The sequence below is a fragment of the Zeus faber genome (assembly GCF_960531495.2).
Source record: "Zeus faber genome assembly, chromosome: 14".
NCBI classification, from domain to species: Eukaryota; Metazoa; Chordata; class Actinopteri; order Zeiformes; family Zeidae; genus Zeus; species Zeus faber.
In genome coordinates this window covers 16,446,763-16,464,814 of record NC_137200.1, presented here as the reverse complement: position 1 = coordinate 16,464,814, position 18,052 = coordinate 16,446,763, and the positions used below count along the sequence as shown (strand labels likewise).

Sequence of the window (18,052 nt, the reverse complement as noted above, 5' to 3'; positions counted from 1 at the left end):
TAATTACTGCTCCAAATATAGATCGATGTGGATCAAACTTGAACTGCAAGATGTCTGAAATACCTAGGATCCAACCAGACCTCAACCATGTCGGTGGGTTCTGCAGTTGCCGTGCACCAGACATTTATCCTGAAAGATAATAAAAATCCAAACTTTCTGTATACCATTCAACATCACATATAACAAAATTAATTGTCTATAATGGAGTACAACCTTATGTTATAATGGCAAGAAATCTGGCTTTGACTATGAAATATAACGTTTATTGTAGACCACTATTACTTTGTAACTTGACCTACTATGGAAGGACTAACATAAATGTATGTGTTTTTCGACGTTATTCTCTTCACTGTCTTCGCTGTTAAATGTCTCCTCCTTTTTCAAACAAAGCTGTCTGCTTTTAGCTGCTGGCAGCTGAATGTAGATGAGCTGCCTTTAAAAAAAAACATCTGTGTTTGCCTGTAAAACAGTACTGGTAAACCAGGACTTGCCATTGTTATAACTCACCGTGGTGCGTGTGGGAATAGAGCTGCACTCTGAGAGGCTGATATATGATATATCCCAGTGTTGCCGATGCAGACTGTGATACAAGTTGTGGACAGTGGTTTCTTATATTCGCTTGTGTCGCGCAATGATGACGGAGTGACGTAATGACGGAGTGACGTAATGACGGAGTGACGTAATGACGGAGTGACGTAATGACGGAGTGACGTAATGACACAGTGACAATTCTCTATGACCAATTAGTTTTCCTAGTTCTGGTGACACGCAAGCACAACTACTGACATGAATTACAATTTTACAAGTCCCAGGGAACGCATCATCGGCTCCTACAGACTGTTAAGACTGGCTGGAATTCTGTAAAATAAGGAGGGATACAGCGTTTATTAACATAAAAGGCAATAGAGACAAAATATCAAACAAAAAGCTGGGTGTTGTGTCAGTTCGTCTCGACCCAGCACAAATCCTACGCACCGCAACCACTACAGACCGACAAATTGAACGACGATGTCACAAAGCTCCCCGCTCCACAAGCTCCTCTCGCTCCACCACCCTGTTCCAACTTCCGATAGTTTTGAAATGTTTTTTCACTAATTCCTGCCCCATATATAGATCGGTGTGGATGAGGGCTGGGCGTTAATACAATCGCGATAATTTTCACAATATAATCTTCCACAATAACCATAATAAATCTATGAGATTTATTTTCGATACAGTTCGATACGGGGTGTGTTTTCCTCTACCTACAAAGACACGACAAGAATAACCAATCGCACAGCAGAGAAACAACCAGTGCCTCCTCCGCTCTCTCCTCCGCCGTGGCGCTCTCCTGCCGGGGAGCGGGCAGCTGGGATGAGGGCCCCGCGGGGAATCTTCCTCAAACACCAACTTGAACTCCAACTCGCCCTCCTCCCACCCCGTGCCCACCGAAAAAGGAGAGTGATTAGAGAAAGACCTAGTGATTATTAGTGACGTCTGGTCTGACACGGTCGGAGAGATTCCCTTGGTCCAAACGTCCCGGCATATAATCACAGAGCGCAGATTCGGGAACTTTCCGGACTGTTCTCAGACAGCAATAACAATTATATTATATATTGAAATGTATATTATATATTGAAATGTATATATATATATATTTTATTTTTTTTCTATTATTTATTTTATTTCTCTTTTTTTTTGTTAACATATTTTTATTTTATTTATTCAGTGTTTAACAGGAAGCCATGGGAAAACACTTAAAACTCTAAATCGAGCATTATTATTATTATTATCAAATATATATGGATCAATATTTTAAAAAAACATAACAATTTTGGCGATATCGTCCAGCCCTAATGTTGATCAAACTTGGACAACAAGATGTATGAGATGCACCGGATCTAACTAGACTTCAACCATGTTCGTTACCTTTGACCCAAAAAATGCCAAGGAGAAAATTATAATTTTGTCGTATTTGTATTATTATTTTTCTCCTTTAGAGCTGGAGCCCTCCACTGGGGCTGGAGCCCTCCACTGGTGCTGGAGCCCTCCATTGGGGCTGGAGCCCTCCACTGGGGCTGGAGCCCTCCACTGGGGCTGGAGCCCTCCATTGGGGCTGGAGCCCTCCACTGGGGCTGGAGCCCTCCATTGGGGCTGGAGCCCTCCACTGGGGCTGGAGCCCTCCATTAGGGCTGGAGCCCTCCACTGGGGCTGGAGCCCATTGGGGCTGGAGCCCTCCACTGGGGCTGGAGCCCTCCATTAGGACTGGAGCCCTCCACTGGGGCTGGAGCCCTCCACTGGGGCTGGAGCCCTCCATTGGGGCTGGAGCCCTCCACTGGGGCTGGAGCCCTCCATTGGGGCTGGAGCCCTCCACTGGGGCTGGAGCCCTCCATTAGGGCTGGAGCCCTCCACTGGGGCTGGAGCCCATTGGGGCTGGAGCCCTCCACTGGGGCTGGAGCCCTCCATTAGGACTGGAGCCCTCCACTGGGGCTGGAGCCCTCCACTGGGGCTGGAGCCCTCCACTGGGGCTGGGGCCCTCCATTAGGGCTGGAGCCCTCCACTGGGGCTGGAGCCCTCCACTGGGGCTGGAGCCCTCCACTGGGGCTGGAGCCCTCCATTCGGGCTGGAGCCCTCCATTGGGGCTGGAGCCCTCCACTGGGGCTGGAGCCCTCCACTGGGGCTGGAGCCCTCCATTGGGGCTGGAGCCCTCCATTAGGGCTGGAGCCCTCCACTGGGGCTGGAGCCCTCCACTGGGGCTGGAGCCCTCCACTGGGGCTGGAGCCCTCCATTCGGGCTGGAGCCCTCCATTGGGGCTGGAGCCCTCCACTGGGGCTGGAGCCCTCCATTAGGGCTGGAGCCCTCCACTGGGGCTGGAGCCCTCCACTGGGGCTGGAGCCCTCCACTGGGGCTGGAGCCGTATTCTCCGCTGTGTTTTTATTTTCCCTCGCCGGCGCCATGGCTGCAGTGCGGGGTCCGAGCAGCAGGGGGCAGTGCAGCCGGCTAGGCACCGGAGAAACGGCGCAGAGGAAGCGTCGGCGGCAGCAGCAGCGGCGGCAGCGGGTCCCATGGTGTTGTGCTCTGGGTGTTCTGCTCCTGCTGTTCGGCCCTGTTCTGGATCAGGATCCGGCCCCGTCAGGACCCAGCGACACACCGGCACGCCGTCGAGCAACGCCAGATCCGCGGAAACGCCGCGCCGCTCCGGGATCTCAGCTGAGCCGGTGAGTGGCGCGACGGGCTGCCCTGCTAGCAAGCCATGGAGGCTGGTCAACACACTGGGGAACAACACGGACAAACACCCCGCAAACCGCTGGAAAGTTTTCGACTGCGGCGTTGACTGGGAAATAACCGCGAGTAACTTGGGTGTGTGAGGTCCTTCCACGTTCGGGGCGATGTTTGGCTGCGGTGACCGCTGAGGGGTGGATATGTGGGGGGAGCTGGTGAAACTGCTGGATCCGGGGGTTCAGTAAACAAATCAGGTTGTTTAGAAGGTGGCTGAGCCGCGGCTAAGCGCACCGGGTTCGGCAGGAAAGCACAGATTTCCCGTTTGGAAATGTGTTTGACGAAGGAAGATACACCTTGTGGGAGAGAGAGCTCGGCCCCGCAGGCTATCTACTGGTATGTGGAATAATAATAACAACAACAACAACAACACTATTTGTAATAACATGTTGAGATAACGCTGTGTTAATCCGTGGAGGGAATAGCAGGCGTCATAGCAAAAAAATGAACAACAGTAGGATAGTTATTACATAAAACAACAATAAGAAACAGACTGAAATCAGTTATGAAATAACACATTTGTACTTACACCACTTTACATGAGGTAGCTGTGCTAGCAAGTAGCACAATGCTAACTAGTGACTAGTGAGCCCAACTTGGACATGTGTCAGTTGGTTTACGTACAAGTGAGTATACACAGTAGTAACAGCGGTGGAAAAAGTGGAATGCGGTTATAACAATAATATTAATAATAATAAGTAATAACCTTTGTGTATAGCACATTTTATACACAACATGCCTATATAGTCATTTACATTAATGGAGGGTGTTTTGTACAGCAACACAATAACATAACTATTTTACAATAAAAAAGCAAACACACAAAATCCATTCAATAATAGTTGTTAAATATTATATCCAATTGTAGTTTTTGATCATCAATGTAGACCTTGAAGGTCTCATGGTGTTTGTATTTTAATACAGGTACTCCTCACTTTACGACGAGTTCCGTTCCTAGGACCAGGTCGTTGAGTGAATTGTTCGATAAGTGAGGACTTGTGTTATTTCAGGGTAAGGGGCCGTGGCCATTGCCAACGCTAGTGTAGTGAATACCGACAGACTGCGGGAACGAGACTGAGACTGAGAACAGAGATGCGCGATGAGGTGCTTGACGCTGAGACGCCGCGGTATTGTACGTAGTGTACAATACAGACAGGTCAGAGAGCTGGTCGTAAGTCCGAACGGTCGTTAAACGGGTAGGTTGTTAAGTGAGGAGTACCTGTAATTGAATCATTCTCAATGTACATGTTGAATAATGCTTTCTGAAGCCCCTTTCACACATAGTTCCCGGTAAATTACTGGGATGACCTTTCTAGGCAATTACCCCAACCCAGTGATATTAAACCCAGTGATATTAAATCAGTGTGATCATTTTCAACCTGTCCTACGCGCTCTGCCTCCGGAGAAGGAACTTTCTCCACCCGTTCTACCTCTCCCTGTCCGCTCACTCCCTCTCTGGTTCTGCGCTCCAGTGCAGCCGGGGCGGGCAGGGGGACTTCCCATTGTTCCGACACCCCAATAGTCCCAAAAACGTCCCATTTCACCCAGTAGGTCCGATGACATCATTAGTATATGACAATGGAAGATTCAGTGTAAACAATGGATACATTTGCCTCAGAGTAGTTTCATGTCATTATAATAATTATTTGGAACGTTTGTTTAACTTACAGTTAACCTAATTTGTTACACATAATACAGAAGCGCATGGCTTATTGTTCATCGGACCTTCCTGGGTGCAATGCGACATTTCTCACTGTAAAAGACACGTCTAGGGTCTGTGTGGCATTTTTAAGTACAGGTACTCCTCACTTTACAACCGAGTTCCGTTCCTAGAACCAGGTCGTTAAGCGAATTGATTGGTTAGCGAGGACCCGTGTTATTTCACGGTAAGGGGGCGTGGCCGTTGCCGGTGCTGGTGTAGGGAATACTGACAGACTGCGGGAATGAGACTGAAACTGAGAACGATGATGAGATGAGATGTATATAGTGTAAATAGTATCTATCGTATATCAAGGGTGATGCACGATGAGATGCATGATGAGATGCTTGATGCTGAGACGCCGCGGCATTGTACTGCAGAGAGCTGGTCATAAGTCCGAACAGTTGTTAAACAGGTACGTCGTTAAGTAAGGACTACCTGTAGATAAATAATACATTTTAAGAATATAAAACGTAGAGAATGAACGTGTTTCAGTTTCTCAACCTTGCAGCCGAGCTCCGCTGTTCGGATCGCTCTCACCATTTTTCCGAATGTGTTCTTCCTGAAAACAAATATATTTTTTTAATATTTGTACAAAATAAAAATTCGTAAAAACCCATTATTTGAGCTGTGTCAATACTGTATTCGGATTCGGCTCCACTCCTTGCTCCTGTTGGGAGTATATAATATAAAGATAATAACCTACTGCTGGTACTACGGAGAAACAGAGCCACTAAAAAAATTATAAATAAATTATAGAGTGACATTGTTTAAAGCAATTAGGATTTCCTTTGACAATAATGTTGTTTGTGTGGTTATATGTGTTTTTTCATGTTTTGCACTGAAAAAGTGTTACTTGGATCACATTGCACCTGTGCACTTACGCTTAATGTTTTTTTTCTTCAGTCATAGCAGAGGACTTTTAGGGAGTATGACACATTAGGAAAATATGTGCAATTACAAACGAGCCTTTGTTCCTCCCAACTCCTTACCCGATGTAACTCCACTGCCAAGGTCAGTGTGTCTGTCTCTCCTAAAGCAAGCTTTAATCAAGATTCCGCGCCTCAAAATAAGGGAGTTTGGTGCTGCCTACTGGCCATTTATATACATCGTCTGTACTTAAGTTCTCCCCCTTCCCAATTGGCATTGTGACATCGCAGCACTGCGACATCTGAAATGAGCCAGTCGGACTAACACTACACTTGGGGAAGGCAGCATTGTGGCATCTCCTTCCATCTGCATCACTATTAGTTAAGATTAGATTCAACTCATTGTCATTGCACAGAGTACAAGTACTGAGGCAACAAAATGCTTTTCTCTGCATTTTACCATCCTAGTAACTGTAACGTAGCTATGCCCTTAAGGAACCTCTACCATTAAAAACACCTAAAGCCAGCGCCTGTCTTGGATACTTTTTGGGAGTGTGTCTATCTCGCGGCATTTGTAAGTATGCGCATGGTGAGAAGCAGAAGAGTCAGATTGTTCTGTGTTCAAGGTACATTTTCAGATCTGTCCATTCTCTCCATATTTCCTCCATGTCTCCATTCAATAGGTGCTGTTCGGACAGATTGAAACACTGAGAGAAAACCCAGTCTCCCCTCTGCGGCCTCCTTCTCCCGACCCTCTCTGAAACCAAGCACTATTTGTCATGAACGAAGTCAGTATAGTCAGAGAGGGCTGGCTCCACAAAAGAGGTGAGACCCTCGCATTCATGTATCATGTTTATAATTCGTCATCAAAATGAGCCTTAGCTTTAGCAGGGGAATCAAGTGGTTTTGAAATGTCAACCTCTCCGACTCTCATAATTCATAATGTGATCCTATTTGGTTTGTCTCATGCCAGGAGAGTACATTAAGACATGGAGGCCCAGGTACTTCATTTTGAAGAGTGATGGCTCCTTCATCGGCTACAAGGAGAAGCCTGATCTAACTGACCAGAGTTTGCCACCCCTCAACAACTTTTCAGTGGCAGGTACGTTTAACCCAAAAGGGAGGAGCTTCATTTTTTTCTCTATAATTTAATTGTCGCTTATCTTATCTTTTTTTTTTTAAATTCATGAATTATTTATAGGGTCATTCTGATTTAAGCTGTGACTTCAGCTCTTCAACTTTTCGATTAGTTTTTTTTATAATGCTTTCCCAGAATGCCAGTTAATGAAGACGGAGAGGCCCAAGCCCAACACATTTGTCATCCGCTGCCTTCAGTGGACCACCGTCATAGAACGAACCTTTCACGTGGAAAACAATGACGAGAGGTAACTGCATCCTTGAAGATTTTAAAATATGCGATTAAGTGGAGCGCAGTATCTAGTTATTCATACCTCATGTTTGGAAAGTATTTAGAGGTTCTAAAAATGGATGACTCAAGGCGCTCTCCTTGAAATCAAATAAATGTTTTCTTCCCCTACATTGCAATGTTTGCCAATTATAACATACAGAGGTGGACAAATTTGTTGGTACCCTTGCAGCTCATTGAAACAATGCTTCATTCCTCCTGAAAAGTGATGAAATTAAATGTATTTTCAAATCACCTGGACAAGTTTGTTGGTACCCATTAGAAAAGATCAATCTTATAATCAGTCATTCAGCCTATTTAAATGGAGAAAAGGAGTCCCTCTGCTGTTTGGTATCATCGTGTGCGCCACACTGAACATGGACCAGAGAAAGCAAAGGAGAGAATTGTCTGAGGAGATGAGAAAGAAAATTATAAACAAACATGTTAAAGGTAAAGGCTATAAGACCAGCTCCATGCAACTTGATATTCCTGTGACTATAGTTGCAAATATTATTAAGAAGTTTAAGGTCCATGGGACTGTAGCCAACCTCCCTGGACGCGGCCGCAAGAAGAAAGTCGACCCCAGATTGAACAGAAGGATAGTGTGAATGGTAGAAAAAGAGCCAAGGACGACGTCCAAAGAGATACAAGCTGAACTCCAAGGTCAAGGTACATCAGTGTCTGATTGCACCACCCGTTGCTTTTTGAGTGACAGTGGGCTCCATGGAAGAAGACCCAGGAGGACTCCACTTTTGAAAGTAAAACATAAAAAAGCCAGACTGGAATTTGCTAAAATGCATATTGACAAGCCACAATGCTTCTGGGACAAAGTCTTTTGGACACATGAGTCAGAACTGTGACTGTCACATCAGCTCTATGTTCACAGACGAAAAAATGAAGCTTTCAAAGAAAAGAACACCTACTGTGAAACATGGAGGAGGCTTGTTTATGTTTTGCGGCTGCTTTGCTGCATCTGGCACGGGGCGCCTTGAATCTGTGCAGGGCACAACGAAATCTCAAGACTATCAAGGCATTATGGAGCGAAACGTACTGCCCAGTGTCAGAAAGCTCTGTCTCAGTCGCAGGTCATGGGTCCTCCAACAGGATAATGACCCAAAACACACAGCTAAAAGCACCCAAGAATGAATAAGAAGAAAGCATTAGACTATTCTGAAGTGGCCTTCCATGAGCCCTGACCTGAATGCTATCGAACATCTATGGAAAGAGCTCAAACATGCAGTCTGGAGAAGGCACCCTTCAAACCTGAGACAGCTGGAGCAGTTTGCTGAGGAAGAGTGGGCCAAACTACCTGTTGACAGGTGCAGAAGTCTCATTGAGAGCTACAGAAATCGCTTGATTATAGTGATTGATAGAATTCAAATGTATTGTTCCTGTCTTCATTCTGTCAAGTGTAAAATAATGGTTGGGTCAGGTGGGGTCGCGGTTTTAGCTTGGTTATCACCGAGTGATGTTGTATTTGTGGACCCTCTGCGCCGCAGGGAGGAGTGGATGCGGGCGATCCAGGCAGTGGCTAATGGCCTGAAGATGCGTGAGCAGCAGCAGCAGCAACAGGAGGAGGAGCCCATGGACATGTTCAGCTCCGCCATTGAGTGCAGCCTGGAGGAGATGGAGGTGGCTATGTCCAAGAGCCGCACCAAAGTGGTGGGTGGAAGTCTTGAGTTTATTTACGTTCCGACGTTCAATTTGTTATTATCGGTGTGAGGGTTTAAGGTTTATCCCAACAACCACCTACTTCAAATTTGGATGTTTAATCTGGAAGTGTTGATGAGATACCTGCACTGGTTTTTTGTCCCTTTTGTCTTTAATTTGCTTAGTTGATTTTACTGTTTACAACTGATATGGTTGTGCTGAGCAAAATACAAAGTAATTAATTCTCACATCAGTTTTGCACAATATATTTATACTTTATGATATATGTTTGTAATGATGTTGCTCTCATTAAAATACAAGTCAAGAGTATAAAGTATGATATTACACCAAAAGTAAAAATCCTCAACATATGTCAGACTTTTCATTTTAGGTGATATTTTTCCATGAAATGAGACTACAAAGTGACACATTTCTCCTGAATTTACACAGATTAATAAAGAGTTAGTATCATCTTATGCAGTGTGTATCTTGTGTATCACCACATGAAGATGTTGATATTTTAACTGAATTCAACATTCTTAATCAGCAGTAATACCTTCATTTTATCCAGACAATGAGTGACTTTGAGTACCTCAAGCTGCTGGGCAAGGGCACATTTGGGAAGGTGATCTTAGTCAAAGAGAAGTCCACCAGTGTACACTATGCCATGAAGATCCTGCGCAAAGAGGTCATCATAGCCAAGGTAAGTGAGAGACACTTGCTGACATTATCACGGTAATGTCAGCATGATCCTTTTCTCGCCTTTATCTTACCCAGGAAGACCGATTGATAGCAAAGCTCTTGTGGAAGAATAACTTAAGTTCTTCTCTCACATTGGATGTGTTTAAGCAGAATTATGTTTTATCGAGACATGTCCACAGAGAGCAAGATAAGAGTGTAAGAGTGGTGATCCCTTCTGGTGCGAAGTGATGTCCAACCAGTCTTCCCATATTTTCACATTCTTGATTGACGAAGAACCGGGAATTTTTTTGTATGTGATGTTTTCAGGAAAGTCTCCTTTCTGCCTAATGCAAAAAACATACACGTCACTTTACCAGTCACCAAACCCGACGTAACTTTAATATTTAGACTGACTAATGTGCATGTACGCAAACCCCCTGTCAATTTAGTTTGATTTAGAAGTTTGTTGTATATTGTGTATATTGAATATATATACAGAAATACATTTGTGTGTGTGTGTGTGTGTGTGTGTGTGTGTGTGTGTGTGTGTGTGTGTGTGTGTGTGTGTGTGTGTGTGTGTGTGTGTGTGTGTGTGTGTGTGTGTGTGTGTGTGTGTGTGTGTGTGTGTGTGTGTAGGATGAGGTTGCCCACACAGTTACAGAGAGCAGAGTGCTACAAAACACACGACACCCCTTCCTCACGGTGAGTACAGCGTGCTTTCCCTGCACCGTATGTGCTAATACGCACATTTGAGTATTTTTCGAGCTTATAGAGCTTGTGCGTAATCACCGGGTGTCATGACATTTCACTTGAACTTGAATAGGGCAGCTCTATAATCTCTGAAAGAAGAGCCCCGAAGCCCTGCCCCCCGCCGGCTTGCTGTTCACTGTTAATTGAAAGTTTATTAATAAAACACGTGTCGAGTGTCCAAATTGCACCAAATTCCACGTCTTTGAGTCCCCAGCAAAACACCTGCCACGTGTGAAGTAAATCGGATGAACGGTTGTCGAGATAATTAAAGGGCATACAGACAGACAGACAGAGATTCCTTGATTAATGGGTTGATTCATTAGATGATTCCTATGATTTCTCTCGAGCTGTAATCATGTATATTTCCGCCATCTTTTGTTTTGTTTTTGATGCCTGACTACGTCTGCCCCCCCCCCAGACATTGAAATACGCTTTCCAGACCCACGATCGACTGTGCTTTGTGATGGAATATGCCAACGGGGGTGAGGTGAGTAGATCTGCAGGTGTCCCGTGCTCTCGCTTGTCTCCATTTGACGTCAACAGTCCGCTTCTGACGAGTGCTTAACCTCCCCTGTCTCCCCCATTTTAGCTCTTCTTCCACCTGTCGCGGGAACGGGTGTTCACAGAAGACCGGGCACGATTCTATGGAGCGGAGATCGTGTCAGCGCTGGAGTACCTCCATTCACGTGACGTGGTGTACCGCGATCTAAAGGTGCAAACTCGTTTCCAAAACCCCGTCAAAAAAAGGAAAAAAAGGGCCCTGACTTACCATGACCCAGACCTGCCAACCTGCAGCCATTTTGTGTACCAACTACGCAATTCTTAGTCATAATACACATCCGCACTTGTAAAAATGCTCCGATACCAACGTAATGTAACCTACTTGCGTAGTTAACGCTCTAAAAAAGAGTGGGAAAGTAAGAAAATGTCGGCTGTTTGGAGGTTCTTCAAGGTAAACAAAGAAGATTAGATCAATTATTTATCTATCGCCGCCACAATATTCTAAGATTGTGCAGACTGCGTTTCTACCGCTGAGCTCTGTTTGTGATGAAAAGTTTGACTCTTTTTTTTGAGACTCGGTTCTCGACGGGTCACTCAGTTAAATCAGTCGTTTGATTTGATTCACTTGGTTTAACGCACGGTGAGAGAAGAATGACTGTCTCGCTCATCTCGAACTTCGGTGTATCACCGTGGTTTTTTTCAAGACCGCTTCAAGTACAAACTGCAACCTGTGTCCTACATATTTTTTTATGTACAGTTTATTGGAAACAAGGACATTTCCTGCTGACATGAAAATAAATAAAAAGGTGTGGTTTTGACTCTGGCTCAGAGTCGATTATCCTCTTTGACTCAACTCGGTCCCGCTACACCCTTCACCCAAAGACGTGGTCTTGACTTCATCAAGCCGTGGGTGGTCTTGACTATTGACAACTGTGACACTGCAATGATTTTATAGATATTTTGTGTTACCCTGAATTGAAGGTATATAATTATACATGCAGTCCCAGTGAATAACTGTCCGAAACTGTATATGCAAACCTTGCCCGGCTGCAAGTGACGTGGAAACCCCTCCTTCTCTCTGGCCTCCACACATACAGCTGGAGAATCTAATGCTGGATAAGGATGGCCACATCAAAATCACAGATTTTGGCCTGTGTAAGGAGGGCATCACACCCGACGCCACCATGAAGACCTTCTGCGGAACTCCAGAGTACCTGGCACCCGAGGTAAGGGGCACCGCCGCTGCGTTACAATCAGTGGGGGGAAGATTTGGTTTTGACAGCCGTGGATAAACTGGCGCAACGCCCTCATCACTGAAAGTTTCAAACGGGCCCAGATCATGATATTGTGACTGGTTTAAAAAAAGAAAAACAATAACTATCTTCTCGCAGTAATGTTGTAAGATTGTGATTAATAACGGCTGCTAACATACACACACAAAGGTTATCATTTCAATTGGTGGTAGTACGGTAGTTTCCTACACTTTTCAGCCGAAGGAGTGTCACATCAGCGTGAACATGTCGCTTTAGTAAATAAAGGGTTTAGTGCTCGGAGCTCTTTAAAAACAACATCTGTTCGCCTTTTAGTGGAACCTCTGTTCACGTATCCCTTGACAGTGAACAAGGCAACTTCGAATAAGGAGGCCAGCAGCGATTCATTGAGTTGAAATATTTGCTGTTGTGGGGCTACTCCCACACTGTCTGTGTGTGTGTGTGTGTGTGTGTGTGTGTGTGTGTGTGTGTGTGTGTGTGTGTGTGTGTGTGTGTGTGTGTGTGTGTGTGTGTGTGTGTGTGTGTGTGTGTGTGTGTGTGTGTGTGTGTGTTCCCCCCCCCCCTACTTCCCCTCGGCCACAGGTCCTGGAGGACAATGACTACGGCCGGGCGGTGGACTGGTGGGGTCTGGGCGTGGTCATGTACGAGATGATGTGCGGCCGCCTGCCCTTCTACAACCAGGACCATGAGCGTCTGTTCGAGCTCATCCTCATGGAGGAGATCCGCTTCCCCCGGAACCTGGCGCCCGAGGCCAAGTCCCTGCTGGCCGGCCTGCTCAAGAAGGACCCCAAGCAGAGGTGCTTTCAGATGCTCTCTCCCTTTCTTTGGTGTGCTTCTCCGCGACGCGCTTTTTTCGGATTCTCTGCTCGGCACGGTGGAAAAATGAGGCGTGGCGCTCGTACGTCCGTTCATTTTTGTTCTTATCGTTTTGTTCTTAAAGGAAAACGATTTCACCTGGGAGTCAGCCCGAGTGAATCTTTTAAATCGATCCGGTATTGAGAGAGGAGTTTAAGCCGACCGCTGACTTAATCGCAGCCGCTTTCTAAAGGAGGTTGTCCCGGAGTCCCAGACACTTCACTCCTGGCATTAAAATTCATCCTGGTTGATCCAATCACAAGTAGATGGCTCTAAATTCAGTGACGCCACCCTAGACACATTGGAAGAAGAAAAAAAAATAAAAAAGCTATTTCCTGTGCCTGTCCCTGGGCTTCTTGCGTTTTAACTTGTAATCCGTATGTCTCTTAAACTGTGATGTACTCACTGGTACCCGTGCATACTCATGTTTGTCCTGTTTTAACTGATCAAACTGATGAAATATTCAAAGTGGTTTTTATTCGCCTGTTTAAGGAAACGGCTTCCGAGGAAAGCGAATAGAGGATGAGAACGAATGCACCGAGTGTCGGCGCCGCGCGCTAACAGGAGCGTCTCTTGATTGACAGGTTAGGGGGCGGGCCTAACGACGCCAAAGACGTGATGAGCCACACGTTCTTCATATCCATCAACTGGCAGGATGTGGTCGACAAAAAGGTGAGGCGGGCATGAAGCCCCCAAAGCAAATCCTGGTTTTCCCAGATTATAATGAATGTCTTTGTCACGAAAGGTTCTGGTCTGTAACATTTGGGCATTATGGGATTTTAGTGACTGATAATTGATTTTTTATTATTTTTAATTGAATTTCATTTTTTTTTTTTCGTTTGGCTCGCTTCTAGCCTGTAATTACAGACGGCAACAGAGTTGACATGCAGACTTCTCTTCTCTTACACGTTGCTGTGGTGTTTTTTGTTTTTTTTATTGCCTGCCGTGAATTTGCTGGAACACCATTTTCCGGGGACAATAAAGATTTTTTTTTTTTTGTTTGTTTGTTTTTTTTTTTTTTTGTAAAGTTTCTTTTATTCCAACATGACAAAAACAAAGTACAAGTAAGAAAAGAACATAAGCTACCGCCACCCCTCTCTCCGTCCCTTCTCCAGGGCAGAGGGAGGAATATAGCATTGACAAGAATAAATACCAAATAAGTGGAGAGTCCAAGGAAAAAAAATAATAATAAAGATAAAAATTATAATTTAAAATGGTACTTTGGAAAAAAAAAAAAGAGAGAAATTAGCCAATAAAATCACAAATGTACAGATAAAAAGAAAAAACTTAGCAATTAAAAATATACTGTATTAAAAAAAAACAGGAGAAAAAATTATAAAAAACTGTGTGTATTTATGTGCACAGCATTCAATCTAAACGCTTTAGTTACCATCATGCTCTGGAGTAACTGGGCTTGATATAATGTCAGAAATTCCTCGATCCATCTATCATGGGTCGGCAGTGACAGGTGTATCCTTTTCTACAATAAAGTTTCTAATCTCATTCTTAAACTTTTGGATGGATCAATGGAGGAGGAGGGGCCGGGGTGGGGGTCTGTTTAAATCCTGACTAACCACACCTCCTCCCCGTCCGCGCACCCTCAGCTCACGCCTCTCTTCAAGCCGCAAGTGACGTCAGAGACGGACACTCGCTACTTCGACGACGAGTTCACCGCGCAGACCATCACACTCACGCCTCCGGACAAGTGTGAGTATTCCCGGTGGAGGTGTCCGTGGCGCCACCCCTCCTCCCTGCACACTGACCTAAACTGACCCCACCCGTCTTATGTGTTTTACAGATAACAGTCTGGATTGCGAGGACACCAACCACCAAGCCCATTTCCCGCAGTTCTCCTATTCGGCTAGCATAAGAGAGTGATGGCGTCTCCACCACACACACACAGACACACATACACACACACACACACACACACACACAGACACATACAGACACATACAGACACACACAGACACACACAGACACATACAGACACACACAGATGCACAGACAAACCACAGAGGCATGAACACGGCAGCTCCCAACGGCCAAACTCAGCACGGCCGTCGGTGACCGGAGTGTCGAGACAAAGTAGCGGCATTCTCGGTATCGGGACGGAATCCTTTAAGTGCCTAATGCAGGCGGCCATTTTGCTGCTTTACCCCGTCAAAAAAAAAAAAAAAAAGTTAAGAAAAAAAAAACAAAAAAAAACCCAACAAAAAAACAATCGTCCACACTACGGACAAAGCCTGCTAGCACACTGGCTGTACTGTGTCAAACTGGACCTGTAGTACCTCACTTTGTCATCAGCACAAGTAAAAATACAAAAAAAACAAAAAAAAAAACACACACTCACACACACACACACACACACACACACACACGATCGGTTCTCCACTTTGTCACGGTGTGGACAACCCTGACATCATTCATTTCTCTGTTGTTGTTGTTTTAGTCTTATACGAAGCCATAGCGCTATCTCAAGGCCTCTTTCCAAGTGCTCTTCTCTGGAACTAGCCATTACCAGCAGGAATCAACTGGTTCTCACGTGAGGGAGGGAGGAGTGTGGCTCGTTTGTTTTGTTTTTTTTGTTTCCCCTCCCCAGCTCGGGGGGGTGTGTGTGTGTGTGTGTGTGTGTGTGTGTGTGTGTGTGTGTGTGGGCGTGTGTGTGTGGGCGTGTGTGTGTGGGCGTGTGGGCGTGTGCGTGGGCGTGGGCGCGCATGCGCGCACGCCATTTTGAGAAAACGGGGGACAAGAAATCCAAATTTCAAACTGAATGTCATCATTATATCGAGAGAGCGAGAGAGATGCGTCCGGCTGTACACCAGAAGGGACGGATGAATTGTTCATATTGGAAAAAGACACGAGAAAGTGTTTCCGATGGGGAGCGCTCTGGCCAGACGTGGGGGGGAACGGACGCGTCCTTTTTGCGCGTGCAGCGACAACTTTTAAAGATGTATTATTAAGTTGCTCTCGTCTGGGAATGTTCAACGGATCGATGTGGAGTGCTACACAGCGCTGAGCAGCAATTGGGAATCGATAAATGCACAAAGTGTCTTTTTGGGTTTTTTTGTTTTTTGTTCTAATTTTTTATTTTTTATTTTTATTTTTTATCTTCACTCGGTGAAAGACACGGCAGCCAATCAGTCTTTATTTTTTTATTTTATTTTTTTTTTAATAAAAGAGTCAAGCACTTAGTTACTAAATCTAGACCTCACTTTCCTCCGATGGACTGGGTTCTCTCGGTCGCCGACAGCCTCAATCCTCCTCCCCGCCCCGAGCCCGCCATAGCACCTGACCCTTAATTGGTAGCACTTTAAGAGGAGTGTTTGACTTTTGTTTATTTGAAAACAGCGGTGTCCTTGTCGAGAGTATTATAGGCATTCGGAGACGCATCCAGTTCAGTCACCTTCAGAGTCACAGTTGTATTTCAACACCACAGACGACCTAACCCAGAACACCCCGTGCCCGTCAACCGCTAATCTAATCGTTTTTTTTTTGTTTTTTCTTGTTTTGTTTTTTGACTCAAATACTGATTTTTCCGCTTGACGTCTCCTGTCCCACGTGTCGTCCGCGCCCGATTGTTTATTCGGGGGTGGAAAAGCCCGCTGCCGCTCGAGGGTGCGGGTTGAAGGCGGCAGGACGGGGGCGACCTCGTCCCCGGGGCTGACTTAACGTCGTGGATGTGGCTGTTTTTTATATTCACTCGACCTAGGATTCGCTGGACCTTAGATTCTGGATTTGGCTTTTACCCTCGTCGTCCACTCGCCCGCTTGGTCGCCGATGGATGCATTCGGTTTTTCACGTCAAAACCCGACCAAATTCAACGGGTATGAGCGAGATTCTGCCGAAATGAGGTGACGATCGGGTCAATTCAGCTCCGGACACACATGGTGCACGTGGCTTTGATTTAATTTGATTTGGTGACATCATATTAATGCCGGCATTTTGGATTCTTTTTTTCCCTGTATTAATGTTAACACATCAAAAGTTTTTAGTTGTTATCAAAGTTATCGAGGGCAGCCAGATTAACCCATCCACCTCACTTTATACTGGTTTTATTTCAGTTCTTCCAGCATTTCAAATTTCAGCGTTGTGTTTTTCGGTTTTTAATCAACCAGATAACTTTGTGGCTCATACCCCGGAACCATTTATTGTAGAAAATAGAGCTGAACAATAACAATTGTGAAGTATCTTTTCAAGGGTTGTGTTTCAGTGCAATTTCATTTTGATCTACAAGAAGCCTTTCTTTTATTTTTATTTTTTTTCTCAGTTAAATATCAATTTCCCCATTTTTTTTTCCAGTGTACAGTATGAAACTATCAAAAAGAGGCACAAGTAAAACCTGCTTCAGTGACGATGGGGAGCAGATGTGGGCACCGTTTCAGCGTGGTAGGAATTAATTCGTGGTGCAGAGTCTCTGAAACGTGTACAATGGCAGACAACACTCTGCATTTCCCCTCACCCATTCTGTGCCATTTTGAAATCATGGTTGTTGTTTTTTTTTTTTGTTTTGTTTTGTTTGTTTGTTTTTTTCTCGTGTGCTTTACCTTTCCAGGCCCCCCTCACCCTCCAGCCCTTCTTTGTAGACATTCTCTCTCGGAAATTAAGTGAATTCACAACGGTTTGAAAGCAATGTACGTTTTTCAGTTGCATCTACTCAAACAATCCATTTCTATTTCTGTATGAATGTATGGAATTCCAAAAAGACAATGATTGAATACACCATTTTTATCTCTGTTGTCTTAAATATCTTGCAGGTGTGTTTTGTACGTCGTCATTAATTCCTCGGCATGTTTACATTGTACAAACACGAGCGGCACCACGTACGTCCATCACCTGATGCCAGCAGCTATAGAACCAAGTTTGTTTTGGATTATCGCCCAAAAAAAAAAAAAAAAAAAAAAAAAAAAGAAATTTGAGGCGCTTGTTGGGACTTGTGTTGGAAACACAGATCTATGTCGGCTTGGAGCCGTAAACACACCCAGAGGCAGCAGATAGAGCTACAAAGGCATTGGCCAGGGTACACTCCCTAAAAGATCCTATGCTCGGATTTTTAGAGGGGAAGGTGCTTATGTTAGTGGTTATATTGTACTGATTGAATGACATTATTGAG

General features: G+C 45.0%; 1 protein-coding gene across 1 annotated transcript; it reads left to right on the top strand.

Moving 5' to 3' along the window:
• The first annotated feature begins 3,050 nt into the window (after positions 1–3,050).
• On the top strand, positions 3,051–17,686 carry LOC307240258 (RAC-beta serine/threonine-protein kinase-like). The gene is made up of 14 exons (XM_080013981.1): positions 3,051–3,197; positions 6,510–6,651; positions 6,800–6,928; positions 7,100–7,211; positions 8,731–8,893; positions 9,453–9,584; positions 10,199–10,264; positions 10,731–10,799; positions 10,902–11,024; positions 11,911–12,039; positions 12,667–12,881; positions 13,524–13,611; positions 14,544–14,646; positions 14,738–17,686. The coding sequence occupies exons 2-14, from the start codon at positions 6,606–6,608 to the stop codon at positions 14,815–14,817; spliced, it is 1,455 nt and encodes a 484-aa protein (XP_079870107.1). The 5' UTR covers positions 3,051–3,197; positions 6,510–6,605; the 3' UTR covers positions 14,818–17,686.
• Positions 17,687–18,052: the final 366 nt, after the last annotated feature.

Bases quoted from the DNA above. Each gene is read 5' to 3' on its own strand.
- LOC307240258 (XM_080013981.1), top strand. From the start codon at position 6,606: ATGAACGAAGTCAGTATAGTCAGAGAGGGCTGGCTCCACAAAAGAG. The intron at 10,265-10,730 runs GTGAGTACAGCG...CCCCCCCCCCAG, and splicing joins CACGACACCCCTTCCTCACG to ACATTGAAATACGCTTTCCA. The intron at 12,882-13,523 runs GTGCTTTCAGAT...CTTGATTGACAG, and splicing joins AAGAAGGACCCCAAGCAGAG to GTTAGGGGGCGGGCCTAACG.